The sequence below is a fragment of the Schistocerca cancellata genome, chromosome 1 (genome assembly GCF_023864275.1).
Source record: "Schistocerca cancellata isolate TAMUIC-IGC-003103 chromosome 1, iqSchCanc2.1, whole genome shotgun sequence".
NCBI classification, from domain to species: domain Eukaryota; kingdom Metazoa; phylum Arthropoda; class Insecta; order Orthoptera; family Acrididae; genus Schistocerca; species Schistocerca cancellata.
In genome coordinates, this window is record NC_064626.1 from 759,672,809 (window position 1) to 759,693,086 (window position 20,278).

At 41.5% G+C, this 20,278-nt stretch overlaps 1 protein-coding gene across 3 annotated transcripts in view; it reads left to right on the top strand.

The window, feature by feature from the left end:
* Positions 1-20,278, top strand: part of LOC126186300 (germinal-center associated nuclear protein) — a 304,544-nt gene that overhangs the window by 223,193 nt on the left and 61,073 nt on the right. For all 3 annotated transcript variants that reach the window (XR_007537424.1, XM_049928199.1, XM_049928198.1), the window contains exons 22-23: positions 8,990-9,089; positions 12,043-12,199. Coding sequence is in view for 2 of the 3 variants with exons in the window: in XM_049928199.1 (XP_049784156.1) it covers positions 8,990-9,089; positions 12,043-12,199 (257 nt within the window). In the remaining variant the exon portion in view is untranslated. The remainder of the gene's footprint in view (positions 1-8,989; positions 9,090-12,042; positions 12,200-20,278) is intronic.

The following is a 20,278-nucleotide window of genomic DNA, read 5'->3' on the forward strand; positions in this document are numbered from 1 at the left end:
AACTTCTTGAGGACCTGTTTTCTTTGATGTCTTTCAATCGTGGCTGTGTGTGCCATTGACTGCTTTGGTATGTGGTCCCATTGTGAGGTACCAACTTTACCACCTAATGTCACTCTTCTGATGACACCACACTCTTACCACCCTGGAACAAAATAGAAAAAACTTTTTTTGTCATCTGGAAAGGTAAAACATTTATTACTTACTTTAGTAATTGTACACACATGTAAGAACACACATAGAGTTCTAAACATTTTAATGTGAACACAATTACAATATTCCATATAAATCCAAGACCAAACAAATGTAAGATACAAATCCCAGTTCATATCAAGAGCAGAGTCCAGGTTACAATGAGGAAGTACATTAGCGAAGTGGGAACAAAGGGCTTTCCTTTCCAGGGTTATATAAACTTAGTTTGGTGGTCAATGCGAGGTGGCACTGACCATCAGCAGCATGCCCAGGCCCCAATGCGGTGCTGTCTTCTGATTTGTTTGATTGTGGTGCCATCTGGTGGCCAGTGCTGTTTTGCCTGATGGCCAGTTGCATGCCACTTGGCACTGTCACAGGTAAGTTGAATAACGACGGCTTCATCGGCATCTCACAAAATGTTGTGGTAGCAGAAGTGATGACACCGTTACTAGACGAGTGATAACACGGACTGTGACCACAGTCCTCGCCATTGGGAGGGGGAGGAGGTGGAGTTGTGAGTTTCTGCAACCCCATCATCTCTTACCCATACAGTTGCCTGTTCTGCAGTACAGTGGAAGGTGAGGTGATGTCAATAGCTTTCTGGGCTTAGAGACTGCAGCTGACACTGACAGAAGCTTCTTGTTTACAGCAACCAGAGAGTAGGTCTGGAAGCAACCAACTCGGGCAATGATGACTCCGGTGTGGGCAGATGTCCCGTTTTGCGACACCAGCCACTGGGGGCACCAGTGCCATAGTGGGAGTCATTTGGATGTCTGGCTCTGTGTGGGAGTGGGAATGTGAATTGACAACTCCTGCAGTCCACCTGGCAGCTCTGCCTGCTAAAGGATCTCCTCTGCTACAGGCCCCCGCATGATCTGCCAGGGTGTAAAATATAACATTGAGGGGGCTCTGGACAAGAGGGAGCACAGCACAGGAGACTGAACCAAAGGCGGAGGTGGTTCCCTGAGAGGTGTTAGATATAATGGAAAACCATGCTTCTGTAGGGGGGGTTGCTCAGGGGGTAAGTGCGGAGGCAGTGGTGGTGGTCCACCAAGGATGTAATTAGTTGTGATGGTGAGCCAGGAGCTTGTCATCCGTTTGCAGCATGAAGACATGCTGAACCCACGTCCTTGAAAGACCACCAGATTCCAATATTCACAGCATCCCAGGTGGGGGGGGGGGGGGGGTCTGCACATAGCACAGTGACACAGTGAGTGAGGTGTACGAGGCACGTGTGGGATCAGCAGCAGGAGGTGCTACACTGTGCATGGCTGGCACTCTCGCAGCAACCTCACCAGGCTCTTCTCGCTAATACGAATGGACCTGTATGAATTAAGAAAACACGTGAGCAACTCTTCTGCCGGGGCATCCTCGATGTACTTCTTCATCTGCATTTTAAAGATCCGAATGAGGCATTCTGCCTCGCTGTTGGACTGCAGGTGAAGCAGGGGTGCCTGTCATGGTAGATGTAGTGCTGTGCACAAAAGTCTTAAAATGTATGAGACTTTAATTGCGGGCCTGTTGTACATAATCAGGGTGTGGTGGAAGAGGCCTTTAGTGGAGAGGTTCTGGGTGAGGGCGTGCACAGTAGACTCTGTTGTTGGCGAGTGGCAGTTGATAATGTACTGGAACTGGGAGTATGCATCAATGGTGAGCCACCAAAATGCATCCAAGAAGAGGCCCACGAAATCCATATCATAACTATTGACGAGAGTCAGTCTGTAGCACGACAAAAATTAATTACGGACAGGGTCCAATGGCTGGACTGGAGGTCATTCTGGCCATCACCGCTGCTAAAGAGGGAGACAGTGGCTTGTGGTCTGTGACTGTGTGAAATTTCACACTATATAAAAACACATGATAGTTCTTGATCACTTAATTAATAGTGAGGACCTCCTCCTCAATTTGGGAGTAAACCACCTGTGGCGTGTTGAGCATCTTGAAGGCAAAAACGTTGTGTAATATGGGATTCTTCGGAATAACAAGTTCCACCTTTATCCTCTCAGGCCGATGAAAGATGTTTGTGGTAACTGAAAACATAGTGTACGCAGTTTGTAAATGTCGGGACATCCCAGTGTGGTATATATTATTAACATACGTACAGATGGGGTGTGTAAAGTGGCAGTTCTGGACATTGGCAAGTTGCAGCAGCAATTGTGAGCCTCCACCTGCTGTGGAGGCTTGCTTGTTCTTTGGACGTCGTGGCTAGGCTGTGCCTCAAAGATCCAGAAACAAAAAGATGAGTGAAAGAATGCAAACAATCATAAACAACTGAAAGATCATTACAAGAGCTGTCATTGATTCAATGACTATTGTCAAAGAAATACACATAAGTGTTGCAATCTGTCAAAGAGTTAAGGCTAAAGATAGATTGCTTCACCCATTATTGTAACTGAGGCTGTACAAGAAAAACATTGAGTGTAAAACAGTACAGTTGACGTAATACTATTTGCATCATTTAGTAGCATTGACAGATTGGAGCTCTCTTCCAGTGCCCACACATTGCAACAGCGTGTAGAAGTCCAATGGCACAGCTCCTTGGTACTACATAGCAGGACCACAAAAGTAGCTAACTTTAAGAATGGTGACCTGAAATTACTAAGTAAAGTTGACATACATGCATCAGGGTGATACATTGTACATAGAGCATATCTACACAACCAGCCATCAAACATAATACTTCATGCTGTTGGCTGTTCCAAATTGCTAGGATTGAAATAGGCCAGCATAGCTCCTAGAACAGACTAGGAAGATCAGTAGTTAAGACAAGCTGTTTATCTGCCTGAAACATGGTGAGGCAAGGGGCTGAACAAATAGCGATGGCTCACATCGGTGCCTCACAAAATGTTGTGGCAGCCATGGTAGTGATGCTGGTACAAGACAAGTGGTAACACGGTGGATTAGCACAATTACCATACATAAAAAAAGCTTTGAGTTGGTGAATCAGACAATTATTACTTTTTTCTCTAAGTTAATTACAAGTTTAATTATATGACATTGAAATCGTAAAGTACCATTTGGGAGACTGTACAATATAAACAGTAGCTGAACGCTTCAACAGTGAAAAACAGTTTTTAGTGATGACACTACTCCCTCAGATTTGTGATTCTAAAAGATGGAATTTTCATTTGGAAAGATTAACTGTAATTTTATATGTTTATATTTGTTGTTGTTGTTGTGGTCTTCAGTCCAAACACTTGTTTAATGCAACTCTCCACATTCCTTGATCCTGTACAAGCCTCTTCATCTATGAATAATTGCTGCAAGCTACATCCATTTAAAACTGCTTACTGTGTTCCTATCTTGGTATACCTCTACAATTTTTGCCTCCCACACTTCCCTCTGATACTAAATAGTGATTTCTTGATGCCTCAGAATGTCCCCCATCAACTGGTCCATTCTTTGTTGTGCCTCATATTTCTTTTCTCATTAGCTACGTATTCTGTGCGTCTAATCTTGAACATTTTTCTGTCATTACAGTGTGCATATTTTTCATATTCCTGTGGACATGTGCCCTATTCCAAATGGTTTCCTAGATAGAACACTTATTTTCTGTATTATTCATTGTCATTATTAGCAACGTACCACAGTAGTGTAGAGGAAGTTGAGACGAACTTTTTGATGCAGGACACTTGTGGTCTATCAAGTCGAAAAACTACCTTGAGGCCTACAAAAAGTACTTAAGTTACAGCGCATGCTCGCTGCGCGAGTTTTCCAATATTCTTGCAATCTCTTCACACAAACTGTTAGTCCTAGACAAAAAATAAATAGGAACTTTTGTTTGGTTGCAAATTTAATTTGCTCTAATTGTGTACTCAGACATGTTGTCATTAGACTGTGCGGATTTAGAGTTATTAAAGAAAAATGTACAAAAGTGATATTACATATGTTCTATCTCAGAAACCATTTGCAATAGGACATTTGTCAATGTGAAGTTTTTTGTTCAGAATCACTAATACTATCGTGTCTCAAAGCATGTACCTTTCCTTCTGACTCACCGTGTGTGTGTGTGTGTGTGTGTGTGTGTGTGTGTGTGTGTGTGTGTGTGTGTGAGTGTATTTATTGTAATGTAGTTTGCATTTCAAATATATTGTTGTTCTACATTTATAAGGCACTGTTATATTTTTGCTGCAAGCAATATATTTTTTGCATTATTTTCATCAGTGCAGATAGTATCTATTATGTGTGCTAGTGAACTATATTAAGAATATAAAAACATCCTATACTTCTATTTAGTTCTCGTTGCCAGCCTGACCTTACATTTCAGTACCTTGGAACTTTTAAATAGATTTCTAGATTGCATTCCACTGAGTGAGGTGATGAGTGAATGTTGAGAAGATTTCTTTAAACAAAGAACATGATAATTTTATTCTTGCCCTTGTCCAATATAAGCTTGCTCGCTGTGAGAATAAACACTAATCTCCTTCCTTCATTCTAGGAACTTTTGTACCTAGGATTACTTTCTCCCTGCCTTGCATATTTAACATCAGCACATACTTGTCTGTTAAAACCTGCAATGCCTGACAAAAAAGTGAAGCACCCAGAAGATAGGGTCAGATGTCAATGTAACTTCATGCACATACACATACACACTATAAGCACTATGTAAATGATCACAGTTCTCTGTGATGTGCAGAATGGTCACCACACTGCATTGGTGGTGTTTATGTTAAGTGTTGTTGCTATACCTGGTAGGGTACATAAGGGCTTGAACAGCACGAGATGTGTGATCACTGTGAAGACACGAAGATGCTGCATAGTCAGGCGAGACAGCATTATGAGCAATTGACAGAGTTTGGAAAGGGCCTCATTGTGGGTCTCCATTCAGCCAGCTGGTCAAATTGTGCAGTATCCAGATTTGTGGTGCATTCGAATCTGACAGTGGTCTGGTGTTGGACTGCATGGTAATGTGAGAGCACATCTGAACACCGCAAGGGAGGACCACTGATATCGTACAACAAGCACAATGTAACCCTTTCCCATCTATGCCTGCTATCTGAGAACATGTAATGGACTCCCAGCAACATCCTGTTTTATCCTGCATCATTGGTTGGAGACTAGTGCTAGCCGGACTGGGAATAACCATCCTGTGTGGAGTGGTACCATAAAGCATGGACTGCCAATGAATGGTGTCACATTGCATTCAGCATTGAATCACGATTCTGCAGTACCCCAGATGACCATCATCAGCGACTGTGGCAGCAACTAAGGAAGAGATCCGTTTCTTCCAATGTTTTGGACAGGCACTGTGGTGTTAGTCGTGTCGCCTAGGTACAGGGACTTTTTGAGTATGGCCTCTGGTCACAGCAGCTAGTGTCTGTGGGAACTCTAAGGCACAGTGAAAGTGGAAGTGAAGAAGAATTACATGATGTGCTGAATGGAATGTACAGTATAGTGAGTACAGAATATGGATTGAGAGTTAATTGAAGAAAGGCGAAAGTAATTAGATGTAGCAAAATTGAAAAGGGCAAGAAACTTAACATCAGGGTTTATGGTCATGAAGTTAAGGAGTTCTGCTACCTAGGCAGTAAAATAATCCCTGACGAACAGATAAAGGAGGAGATCAAAAGCAGACTAGCACTGGCAAAAAGGCTGTTCCTGGCCAAGAAATGTCTAGAAGTACCAAACATAGGCCTTAATTCGAAGAAGAAATTTCTGAAGATGTACATTTGGAGCACAGCATTGTATGGTAGTGAAACACGGACTGTGGAAAAACTGGAACAGAAGAGAATCGAAGCATTTGAGATGAGCTGCTACAGACGAATATTGAAAATTGGGTGGACTTTTAAGGTAAAGAATGAGGAGGTTCTGCACAGGAGTGGAGAGGAAAGGAATATGTGGAAAAAGCCGACAAGGAGAAGAGACAGGGTGATAGGACATCTGTTTAGACATAAGGGAATAACTTCGGTGGTACTAGTGGGAGTTGTAGAGGGTAAAAACTGTAGAGGAAGACAGAGGTTGGAATACATCCAGCAAATAATTGAGGATGTACGTTGCAAGTGCTACTCTGAGATGCAGAGATTGGCACAGGAGAGGAATTCGTGGCGGGCTGCATCAGACTAGTTAGAAGACTGATGACTCAAAATGGGGAGGGGGGGGGGGGGGCACAATGGTATGTTACAGATGTCTTGCGTCCTCATGTGTAACCTCTCATCTAACAGTATTGCGGTGCCATTTTTTAGTAGGACAGTCCCGTGTCACACATTGCACATGCCTCTCTGAACTCTCTGCATGATGTTGAGGTACTCCCTGCATGATGTTGAGATACTCCCGTGGCAAGTGAGGTTCCCAGATCTTTTTTCAGTAGAAGATGTGAGAAACAAATTGGACATCAGCTCACTTCCAGTGCCAATATCCAGGGTACCAGTTACAACAGTTGTGGGCCAGGTTGCCTCAGGACTTTGACACACTTCCCAACCGATTCAGTGCATTTAACCAGACTAGATACGGTGCAGCGTCATAATGATAAATGGTCTGATACAGCCAAGTTCTTTGCAAATTGGACTCAGTTTTGTTGTGACTGAAATATGACTGTAATAACCTTTTCAACCCATGATGTTTCATTTTGTTTCGCCCTTCTGGATACTTCACTTTTTTGCTCAGACAGTATATTTTGTACCTTTAAGAGTGGTGCTGTGGAAAATATTAATAAAGTAACATTTTTTTCACTGTGACCTGAACTCATTTTTGTATAAAATATTTCAGAGTATTTGAAAATTTGGCTCTTTTTATTCTTCCTCCTCCTCCTCCTCCTCCTCCTCCTCCTCCTCCTCCTCCTCCCCCACCCCCCCAACCCCCCTCCCAAATTCTCCTTGTTTCCCCCTTCATTTTTTTTCCTTTTCTTCACAATGTGGGTAGTGGTTATAACACATTAGCATTGTGCTTTGCGTGTGTGATGAGATATACGTTGAAAACTACATGCTTTTCTGATGGTTAATTTTATTTATTCATTTATAATACGGTGTGCATTGTGATGCATATACATTCAGACAACAATAAACATAGCACAGTTCATATGCCGATGTACACATTATCTACGAACTCCGTTACAAATTAACGTCCAAGCACCAGATATATTCAGTCACCTCCTGTTGATGCCAGGAAATTGGTGAAGAATCCCTTGTAGGCCCGATTTGACAGTCTTCCACTGTTTATGGGGTTGTTTGGTTTTTGTTTCTGCAGTCACATTTTGGTGATGCTCTCTTCCCCATTTTATGGAGGGTGTTGGCACTTCTACCATAGACCAGTACGTATTTGGTATAATGTTGTCCATATTTTCCGTGATTGGTTTTGACAATTTAGTAGCCAGTGCTCTTGCCAGTGCTGTTTTCATTCATTGTGATAGTCAAATTTTGACTTTATCACTTCTGTAGCAGTAACTGTTGGGGATATTCTTGATATCTGACTCCTGTGATCTAGGTCAGCTATGTCATTATGTGTCGGTAACTGAGTGTTCTGATTAATCTTGTGGTACTCTCTAAGGAGGGCATTTTTATGCCATATCTCTGGTAGTGATATGTGGCTCAAGGAGGACAGCCACATGACAGGGCAGGATTTTATTGTGCCATTGATAGTGTACATAGTGTCACTTAGTACTACATCAATTTGCAAACTGTTAATCTGTGCAGGGGCGCAGTATTCCACCACCAATTAGACGAGCTCAGCTGCTGATGTGTGAATCGTATTTGCCTTGGCGCCACAAGAGGTGCTGGACAGTTTATGGATGATGTTAACATTTGTCCTCATTTTACCTGCAGTCTGTCAGGTGCTCCTCTTAGAGAGAGAGAGAGAGAGAGAGAGAGAGAGAGAGAGAGAGAGAGAGAGAGACTTGTAGATATTTAGGATAGCTGTTGAAAATTGACATTGAGGAAGCACTATACTTCCATCTTAGTTTTGTTTAGCTACCATCTCCATTAGTGAAAATAGTCACTCAGCAGCTATCTCTCACAGCTCAAGCTGTTTTTGGTGGCATCTAATGATTCAAGTTGTGCAACTACAGCCCAGTTTTCTCCATAGCTGACCTTCCTGGATTTTGTATGTGTCATGTCAGAAATATAAAGACTGAAGGAAAGCTAAGCCATGTGACAGCCTGATGTTTAATATTTTGTTGGAGCTAATTCTTGCCTTGGTAACCACTTTAAAAGTTGTCTCTGCAAGCATATTATCAGTGAGGAGGATGTTACAGCTGCATAGAATTATCCAGAATAGTTTGTATAACAGCTCATGTCTGCTAACATCATCTTGATCTGCACTTAAATCTCTGAAAGAAATCAATGTTTTTTTTGGTAGATTGCCTTTATATGAGTTGTCAGAGAGGGTACTTGGTCTGTGTAGCCTCTTGCTGGTTGAAAACCTGCTTGCTCATCTGCCATTGATTCCAGTATCTTAGGCTCAATCAGTTGTGTAGAAGCCTCTCAAGCCACTTGTATATGGTGCTGAGCAACGATTGGTCTATAATTCTTTGGCTGGTATGTTGGTTTTCGCAGCTTAAGCAATGAAACCCTCAATTACAGTGAAAAATTATCAATAAGCTTATGTCATACTACCAAGTATCTTTTAAAGGATTTTTTAAATTTGTTTTCGATGATAACTACAAGCATTGCCACATTTTAATTTGAGTGTAAATTGAACTGTAACTGATTTGTTACCACTTCTTGAAATATGTTTATGATTTATTGATAGACATGTTGATGATTTGCATCGATTTTCAGAGATATCATGTGCTATGAAACTTTATTGTGTGTCAAAAAGCAAGCCTCTCATCTGTTTATGAATTAAAGAACATACGGTTTGTTTTCAGGCTTTTTGAACATTACCTCAGGGATATTATCAAGGAAGGCCATGAAGATTTAGATTTCAAACAGTTTTTAGCTGATTTCCCATGGATAAAGATGGTAGAGGTAAGTAACTCCATCTTACCTATCAACCTGTCAAATTCGTGTGGTTTTTTAAAGCAACATCTAAAAATGTAGACATATCAACAAAGCCTGTTTGTCATTGGGTGTGGGGTAGCACTTAGTTACTGGGTGATTTAGAATTGATCCCAAGTTTGATCCAACCCCCCTCTTAGTACCATTTCTTATTTAATATTGACTTCTAAAAGATTTCAGAAACTTCTTGCTATGATTATTATTCTGAAAGTTTTGATGTTATGTGTAAAAAGGAGGGCACTTTGTTCGGTAGGCAATTCAAACCCATCTGTTCTTTAGTCATGCTCATGTAATAAAATTATTTTCACTTGTAAGTGTTGGCTTCCATTCAAGAATGTGCTCTCGTATTTGATAAATGATTCTGTTCACTGTGGGACATAGTTTTGTGGGGATGCTGGGTATCTTGGAACACCAAACTTGCAGTGTCTCCAGTTAACTGACAAGCAACAACTGTCATCTGCATGTTGAGTAAACTGTATGCAAGCTGTTTATTATTCTTAAAGTCTGTATAGTCAAGAGATTATTGCATACAAAAATGTCCATGGATTATCTGCACTTTAGACAGCTGTTAGTGTTTTTGTGAAAGGCCGTTTATAATCAGACTAACAGTTTAAGAGGATTGGGCCATATTATCAAATGTAACACATGGGATGTGTTACATTAATGCTTATTTTTACTTCAAAAGCACTGCCCAGCAATGATTCATGAATAATGAGGATAAGCTCAATAACTGGGAGAAATTTTCATGTAGAATTTGAGAGAAAAGCACTGACCTCAGTGTCAAGAGGAGGCAACACAGTTGTTTATATAGTTGATATTAAAAAGTGCTAGAGTGAATACAAATAAAGGAAGAAGTTAAAGTGACCACTCAACATACTGTTGAGCCTCCAACAGGGCTGCAGCAACAGTACAGTGTAGTTGGCCAGAATATTATAGTTGCTCATACATACGATTGTATGTCTGAGGGTAACAACAATATGGAAAGGATAGATTGCTACTCACCAAGTAGAGTTGCAGACAAGCACAATGAAAAAGAATGCTAGGTATAGTCAGCTATTGAACTAAGTCCTTCATCCAACATAGAAAACTCTCATTCACACACACACACACACACACACACACACACACACACACACACACACACACACACACACACACAGCCACTGTTGTCTCCAGGTGCTAATTCTGACTGCAACTGCTTCTGAGGTAAGCAGCAATATTTGCTAAGGTGGAGAGTGGGCGTGCAGAAGAAGTGTGGGTTGCGAAGGGGAAGGGATAGCAGAGTAGATGTGGGAGAGGATATAGGTGCTGCCTATGAGGATGTGTAGGGTTCATGGTACGGATGGGACAGGGCTTCAGTGTACTGCATGCAGCATCTGGAGACTGTCCTTGGGGAGAGGGGGAGGGGTTCCAGTAGAGAAGGGAAGGGTATGCTCAGGGAGAGTTGGATTTTAGAATGACCTCATTGTTTTTCTTTAAATCAGCCTTCATATATTTTCTCAGTATTTTACATAGTTCAGATACTCCATAAGGACACATCAGATTAGGTTTTCAGAAATTACTGCAACCAGTCGCCTTTTATGTAGATGTATTTTATTTAACCATGACCGGTTTCGAGCTGCCTAGCAACTCATCATCAGATGGTGTATACATTTAGTGCTTTTTTGTACCCATTGTGTGGGTGGTTGAGTATCTGTGGAGATAAATCTTTCTGCAGGTATATATATCTCTTTTAGGCGACTGGTTGCAGTAATTTCTGAAAACCTTTTCACACCACAGTCGCAGTGTTCCACATCCACAATGGATAAAAGTCACATCAGATTAAATTATAACTTCCCTTCTCAGTTGAAGTAAATTTCTAGTTTTATCACAAAAGTTTCCTAGTTGACCTATATTTTAATTTGAGCCACCAGCCTCTTATGCAGTTAAAACCATTGTTTCTGCAAGGTTTTTATCCACTGAATTTTGAAATTTTTGCTTTAAGACATACTGGAAGCTTTCTTTGTTTTCTTCAGATTTTAAGAGGTAAATGTTGTTTACCAGCAATGAGTGTCGGTTATTTCCCCACCGATGCAGGTCTGCTCACTTTTATTGATAATAATATTTGTTAACAATTTGATCTTGTGGGTATGTAAATACAAACACAGTTTGGGGAATTATTGCGACAACAAAAGGTTGGAGATGAACAGTAGACAATGATTGAGATGAGAAATTAACACTGATCTTTAAAATGAACTTACTTCTTCATTTTAAAGTTGAGTGGTGGTCTGACCTCTCAGCCATTTTGTTCACTTATCCAAATAATGGTAAGTCCCCTGCACTCCTCATTTGTTACACTATCATCATATCATATCACAATGCTACATCTTGTCACTATTTACACTAACAATACATGATTTGCATCTAGGTATCACTGTCATTCTGAAGTTTCCTGGTACACCCTTTGAAAAGCTGGTTTACTTTAAAGCAGAATGGACAACTCACTCTGTTCTCTGTGATATGCTGTTATCATTGCCTCCATGTGTAAGCTAATCTGCTAATCTGTCAACTGTGATATATCGTCAGCTTAGTATTTTAAATGCTGAACGTCTGGAACTTGTGCACAAGCAAATGTTACATAAAATATAATGCTGTAACAGTAATAAGTTTTTTGGCAGGAAGGGGGAAAACTAACAATTTAACATTTTCCAAGCTATTATCATAACTCTCTCTTTCTCTCTCTCCACCTCCACCATTTTTCAGTAATAAAATTCAGCTGAAGTGGGTGCAATATGAGGTACAGTACACTTCTATGTTAAAAGTATTGAAGTATGTTGTGTGTGTGTGTGTGTGTGTGTGTGTGTGTGTGTGTGTTTATTGAAGATTGAAGGAAAATTTCATATGTAAAAATATCATTCTCATGTACTAAACTTTTTATTTCCAGATTTTGGCTGAACATAAACTGAGGAATACTGATTACACAGATCCATTTGTCAAAGGATATAGTAAGAGACCAATTGTAGTGATTGTAAGGAAATCATTTTTGGAGGTATTTCTAACAACACCATGGTGGTTATCAGAGGCAGAATCATTACAGTCAGGTGAGCTGTTAAATGGTTTCAAGGTTTAATTCTGTTTGTATAAGATGGTTAAAGAAGTTCTGAGTCAATATGGAGATTGTTGTGCAGCCTGTGGTGCAGTTGTCATTTGTTTGTTTTGAGCAGCCAGTGATCATTCATTTCAACGTAGTTAGTTTCCAGCTGCTATCTGTGATGCACCAGTAGAGCAGCAAGTTACATACTCAGCTTTTTATGTTTTTTTGTAGTTTACTTTTTAAATCCAGTGTGTGTTTTTATATTTAAGAGGTGTAATCTCGCATTTTAGTTACTGTAAAGTGTAGATTATGCAGTCTGTAGCATAGTTGTCATTTCTATTAAGCAGCCAGCTACACAGCTCGGTAAGGCATCAGCGTCTGTTGGTGACATTTGAGAAAAGTAGTAAGATACATATTTAGAATGAAAATAGACGTAAAAAACTTCAAACAATGAAGATAGCTACTTTACAATATTAATTTAGATTGCAAACTAACTTGCCATCTTCAGATCTTATGCAATACATTTCAGTGAATCTTGACCATGTCACATCGTAAAAAGACATTCCGAGAATGTGTATTTTTATGATGTGACACATTCGAGATTCATTGAAATGTATTGCATATGATCCAAAGATGGCAAGTTACCTTGTAGTAATCTTGGCTGTTTGAAGATTTTTGCTTCTATTTTCATATTAATTTAGATGCCACTATAGGTGAAGAATGTCAAGTGTGTGTGTGTGTGTGTGTGTGTGTGTGTGTGTGTGTGTGTGTATATAAAACAAAGAAGCTGTAACTTACCAAACGAAAGCGTTGGTATGTTGATAGAGACAATATAAACAATAAAAAACACACACACACACAAATTTCGAGCTTTCGCAACCCAAGGTTGCTTCATCAGGAAAGAGTGAAGGAGAGGGAAAGACGAAAGGATGTGGGTTTTAAGGGAAAGGGTAAGGAGTCATTCCAATCCCAGGACAGGAGCGGAAAGACTTACCTTAGGGGGAAAAAAAGGACAGGTATACACTCGGGCGCGCGCGCACACACACATATATATATATATATATATATATATATATATATATATATATATATATATATATATATATATATATATATATATTAGAGGGAAACATTCCACGTGGGAAAAATATATTTAAAAAGAAAGATGATGAGACTTACCAAACAAAAGCGCTGGCAGGTCGATAGACACACAAACATACACACAAAATTCTAGCTTTCGCAACCAACGGTTGCCTCGTCAGGAAAGAGGGAAGGAGAAGGAAAGACAAAAGGATATGGGTTTTAAGGGAGAGGGTAAGGAGTCATTCCAATCCCGGGAGCAGAAAGACTTACCTTAGGGGGAAAAAGGACAGGTATACACTCGCACACACACACATATCCATCCGCATATACACAGACACAAGCAGACATCAACCCATTACATGCAGTCTCCCATCCTTCATCAAAGACACCAACCACTTTCTCGAACGCCTGGAATCCCTACCCAGTCTGTTACCCCCGGAAACCATCCTTTAATGCCACTTCCTTATACACAAATATTCCGCATGTCCAGGGCCTCGCTGCGATGGAGCACTTCCTTTCACGCCGATCACCTGCCGCCCTACCTAAAACCTCTTTCCTCATTACCTTAGCCAGCTTCATCCTGACCCACAACTTCTTCACTTTTGAAGGCCAGACATACCAACAATTAAAGGGAACAGCCATGGGTACCAGGATGGCCCCCTCGTACGCCAACCTATTCATGGGTCGCTTAGAGGAAGCCTTCTTGGTTACCCAGGCCTGCCAACCCAAAGTTTGGTACAGATTTATTGATGACATTTTCATGATCTGGACTCACAGTGAAGAAGAACTCCAGAATTTCCTCTCCAACCTCAACTCCTTTGGTTCCATCAGATTCACCTGGTCCTACTCTAAATCCCATGCCACTTTCCTTGACGTTGACCTCCACCTGTCCAATGGCCAGCTTCACACGTCCGTCCACATCAAACCCACCAACAAGCAACAGTACCTCCATTATGACAGCTGCCACCCATTCCACATCAAACGGTCCCTTCCCTACAGCCTAGGTCTTCGTGGCAAACGAATCTGCTCCAGTCCGGAATCCTTGAACCATTACACCAACAACCTGAAAACAGCTTTTGCATCCCGTAACTACCCTCCCGACCTGGTACAGAAGCAAATAACCAGAGCCACTTCCTCATCTCCTCAAACCCGGAACCTTCCACAGAAGAACCCCAAAAGTGCCCCACTTGTGACAGGATACTTTCCGGGACTGGATCAGATTCTGAATGTGGCTCTCCAGCAGGGATACAACTTCCTCAAATCCTGCCCTGAAATGAGATCCATCCTTCATGAAATCCTCCCCACTCCACCAAGAGTGTCTTTCCACCGTCCTCCTAACCTTCGTAACCTCTTAGTTCATCCCTATGAAATCCCCAAACCACCTTCCCTACCCTCTGGCTCCTACCCCTGTAACCGCCCCTGGTGTAAAACCTCTCCCATGCACCCTCCCACCACCACCTATTCCAGTCCTGTAACCCGGAAGGTGTACACGATCAAAGGCAGAGCCACGTGTGAAAGCACCCACGTGATTTACCAACTGACCTGCCTACACTGTGAAGCGTTCTATGTGGGAATGACCAGCAACAAACTGTCCATTCGCATGAATGGACACAGGCAGACAGTGTTTGTTGGTAATGAGGATCACCCTGTGGCTAAACATGCCTTGGTGCACGGCCAGCACATCTTGGCACAGTGTTACACCGTCCGGGTTATCTGGATACTTCCCACTAACACCAACCTGTCAGAACTCCGGAGATGGGAACTTGCCCTTCAGCATATCCTCTCTTCTCGCTATCCGCCAGGCCTCAATCTCCGCTAATTTCTAATTTCAATCTGCCGCCGCTTATACCTCACCTGTCTTTCAACATCATCTTTGCCTCTGTACTTCCGTCCCGACTGACATCTCTGCCCAAACTCTTTGCCTTTACAAATGTCTGCTTGTGTCTGTGTATGTGTGGATGGATATGTGTGTGAGTGCAAGTGTATACCTGTCCTTTTTTCCCCCTAAGGTAAGTCTTTCCGCTCCCGGGATTGGAATGACTCCTTACCCTCTCCCTTAAAACCCATATCCGTTTGTCTTTCCTTCTCCTTCCCTCTTTCCTGACGAGGCAACCGTTGGTTGCGAAAGCTAGAATTTTGTGTGTATGTTTGTGTTTGTTTGTGTGTCTATCGACCTGCCAGCGCTTTTGTTTGGTAAGTCTCATCATCTTTCTTTTTAAATGTATTTTTCCCACGTGGAATGTTCCCCTCTATTATATATATATATATTAAAAAAATCAAAGAAGCTTTAACTTACCAAACAAGAAAGTGTTGGTATGTTGATAGACACAATAAAAAAAAAACACACACACACACACACACACACACACACACACACACACACACACACACACACACACACATATATATATTCAAGCTTTCGCAACCCCTGGTTGCCTCATCAGGAAGCATCTTTCCTGATGAAGCAACCAGGTGTTGCGAAGGCTTGAATATTTGTGTGTGTGTTCGTGTTTTTTATTGTGTCTATCAACATACCAACACTTTCTCGTTTGTTAAGTTAAAGCATGTTTGTATTTATATATATTTTTCCCATATGGAATGTTTCCCTCTATTATATATAAACCTGGAGGCATAATTACTGAAACAGTACCTGTATGTTAGAAGTATTGACCCTGGCTGTTGAGACACTTGTCCACTGCGACACAAGGCGGTGAATGGCTGTCTCATAAAATTCCCGGGGCTGCAATGGCAACCATGGGTGAGATTGCTCGGTGCTTTTCATTTGATTGCTTGGCGAAGGGTGGTCAAGGTTTGCGAGTAACACTGTGCATTCACTGTTGTCCTGTGCTGCAGCAAGTGAATGAGAAGGGGGCCATCTTGGCTGAAGAAGAATGTCAGCATAACCTTCCCTGCACTCGTGTGGATGGCCTAGGTGTTTTTTTTTACCCTGGATGCTTCCACTGGAGACTTAATCATTTCGATTCTGGTTCAAAGTGATGGCACCGTGACTCATCTCCAGCCACCTCTTGTGTCAGGAACACATTCCCTTCCAGAGCCTAGTGCTGCAGATCAGCCGGACAGAGGGCCATTCGACTTGCTTCCTGATGTGGTTGAAGACGGTGGGGCACCCATTGGGCAATCACTTTGCACATGTGCAGTTGTTCCTTGTGAACACTTCTGACGACCAATCCGACCACGGCAGCTATAGCTTTCACTGTCAGGCAGCGGTCCTGGGTAATGAGTGCATCCACCAGCTGGATGATGTCATCACTAATGTGGTGCTCCAGACCGTGCATCATCAGCTAACGACACCCATCCTTCCCTGAAGCGCTTGTGCCGTGCCTTGACCCTTGCAAGGGACATGCAGTGTTCACCTCACACTTGTGACATTTGTCGATGAATGTCCGTTCCTCCTACTCCTTCCGCTGTCAGAAAACGAACACCACCTCTTTGCTCCTCTTTTGATGCCTCCCCGTCACTGTTTGCAATGCGACTGGCAGTGTTATATGATTGGTGCATGCTACTGCTAGCTCTGTATAGTCACGTGACGTGCAACTGTGCCCTCTAGTGACAGGCTGTGAACTTCCACGCTGTGGTCGGAACCACCCCTCGTTAAACACGCCACGATATTACTCTCCTGTCACTGGTTTTGCGCATTCCAGACTTCGTCTCATTTCTTTTTGAATGCCCCTTATATTATGTATTTAGCTTTTTGTGTGTGTTTTTATAGTTAATTATCATGCTATTATTACTAGGATGGATAGGGTGTCACAGTTTGCAGCTTTGTTTCAAGAATTGATCAGGTCTTTTGAACTGAAGCTGAGGTCTCAATCAAAGGCATTGTTGATTCTGTGATGGCTTTGGCAGCAGATTTCTGGACCTGCGATATGGGATGGGGAATTGTAGGACTGCCCGTGATAGGTCAGGAGTGCACTACACAATGTAAGCAGCTACTTGGGTAGGTGTGGAGTGCACATGGGGCTTTTTTAGGCTACATGATAGTTTGACAATCGTGGATGAATGCTCACAAGTCAATATGCAGAGAGCAAAATCAGATTGCATACAAAGTAAAGACACTTAGACTGTCAAACTTTTAGCAGTAAATTGCTGAAGTATTTGTAACAAATTTCTTGAATTTAGGTTAAAATGGCTCTGAACACTATGGGACTTAACATCTGAGGTCATCAGTCCCCTAGAACTTAGAACTACGTAAACTTAACTAACCTAAGGACATCACACACATCCGTGCCCGAGGCAGGATTCGAACCTGCGACCATAGAGGTTGTGCGGTTCCAGACTGAAGCACCTACAACCGCTTGGCCACACCAGTCGGCTCTTGAATTTAGGGCCTGACCTAATTCTCTTTACACATAAATAATCTGACAGACAAGATGAGCAGCAATCTGATGCTGCTTGTTGCTAATACTGTGGTTTTCAGAAAGGTGTCATTGTTGTGTGACTTTATGAGATACAACATGACTTACACAAAATTTCTAATTGGTAACTAGTGTAAGTGAGCTAAAATTAATTATCAGATACTTTTGCCAGCCACCCGATTCTCCCATGACAATTTGAAACTCATTCAAAGAAATCCTACACTCAGCAGTGCAGAAATACCCAGATCATGTGGTATTCATTGCAAATGAGTTTAACCTACTGAGAATAAAGTGGGACATCTATGGATTCATTGCCAGTAGTACAAAAAGGCAGTCGTGTGGAGTACTTCTGAACACACTTTCTGAAAACTGTTTGAGCAGCTAGTTCATCAGCCCACATGCTATGGGCATATTTTAGAACTTGTAGCTTCAGACGGGTCTGATCTTGTCAGTGGTGTCAGTACAGAGACAAGGATTAGTGACCATGATGTCAACACAACTACAAAGGTTACTAAAATGAATAAGCCTATAAGAAGGCTAGGAGAATGTTTTTGCCAGAAAGAGCAGGTAAGCAGTTGTTAACATCCCATTTAGAAAATAAATGGACTTTACTTAGTTCCAGTATGACGGATGTAGAGATGCAAAGTTTATATGGATTGTAAATCATGCCCTGGAGAATAATGTGCCGAGTAAGTTGATTATGGACGGTAAAGATCCACTGTTAGCCGGCCGTGGTGGCCGTGCGGTTCTAGGCACTCCAGTCTGGAGCCGCACTGCTGCTACGGTCGCAAGTTCGAATCCTGCCTCAGGCATGGGTGTGTGTGATGTCCTTAGGTTAGTTAGGTTTAAGAGGTTCTAAGTTCTAGGGGACTGATGACCACAGCAGTTGAGTCCCATAGTAAATATAGGAAATAGTAACAGGCATCCCTGCCAAAGGGAAGCAGCTGAAAGAGTTGTGAACAAAGGGGTAAGTTGTCAAGTACGGATGGAATCCCAGTTAGGTTTTACATAGAGTACTCTACGACACTGGCCCAGTGCAAAGTCTTAAGTGACTGGAAAAAAGTGCAGGTGACTCCTGTATATAAGAAGGGTAAAAGAGCAAGCCCACAAAATTACAGACTGATGTCCTTAACATTGGTTTGCTTCAGAATTCTTGAATATGTTCTCAGTTCAAATATAATAAATTGCTTTTAGACAGAAGCGCTTCTGTCCACAAATCAGTGCACATCTAGAAAGTGTAGATTGTTCAAAGTTCAAAACTTAGCTTGCCATTTGTCACATGATGTCATGTGACCCATGAATGAAGGGCAACAGGCAGATTCCATATTCACAGATTTCCAGGTAGCATTTGACTCGGTTCCCCACTGTTGGCCGCTAACAAAGGTACGAGCATAAGATACCCTCCATCATGCATCATACCTTATACCCTCCATAATGCACTATAGGGTGACTTGCAGAGTACGTGTATGGATGTAGATTGGTAGGTAGAAGGTTATTTCTTGATGAGCTTCTGCTCAAGAAACACACGAATATTTTTTCACAGTGGGTTCTGAAGGAAGAATCATCTGTCTTAAAGAACAAATGAACATATCACAGCAGTAACATACTACAGTGTATGAATTACACCATTAGATTCCTAGAAACAAAAAAGATTTCATCGATCACTTACAGATACTAATCCTACAGTGGAACAGTGTGAGATGTTCATCAAGTGTAATGACATGGAGTGTGGCTGTGGATGCTGAAGAGAAAAATCAAGCACTGGAAGCTATCTACTTGATTCTGCTACTGAAATCATAAGTCTGAAATGTTCCTTTGGGAATTGCATGTGTTTCAAATCATGAAACATCACAGTATGTAACACATGCCAATAACTGCACAGTAATTGGCTCTTAATTTGTTAAACTTTAGACACATCATCATTAAAATACTAATTTACAATTTTTATTTCTTATTAATTGTTAATAAATGACTTATTTGCTATGTAGCAGGTACAAAATAACAAGGCATTACATAGATTTGTCACTTGTACAGTCTGTATAGTATAGTAGTAACTGTCATCCTTGCTCCAACAACATCTGTGTTTAGATTTTCTTTTCTGAAAGCCTTTTGCAGCATTGTGACATTGTGTCCAGATCAACTAACAACAGTTGTTTTCAGTACTAGGTTTTTAAAATTAGTTTATTACAATTTCACTATTCAGATTCTAAATTTACTCTGCTTGTAGCCCAATATGACATTCTGTTATAATATTTTTTTCATCTCTTAATTGACCCACCGATCTGATTACTGAATTTCTAGTCTGGCTCTTATTATTGTTATTAACAATGTACAAAAAGATAGGTTGCTACTTACTTTAAATACGCCATTATAAGATGCAGACAGGTACAATGAAGAGACACTTACACATAAGCTTTTAGCCACAGCCTTCATCTGAAAAAGAGAAACACACACCATTCAGCTACACAAGCTAGCACATTACATGCACAAAAATACACACGCACATGACCTCCGACTCTGGCAGCTCGGCTCGGAATGCATTCTGATGTTCTGGTCTGAGCTGCCAGAGTTGGCATTTATGTGTGCCGAGGTACGCTTGTTTGTGTGAATAAATGGTGTGTGTTTCT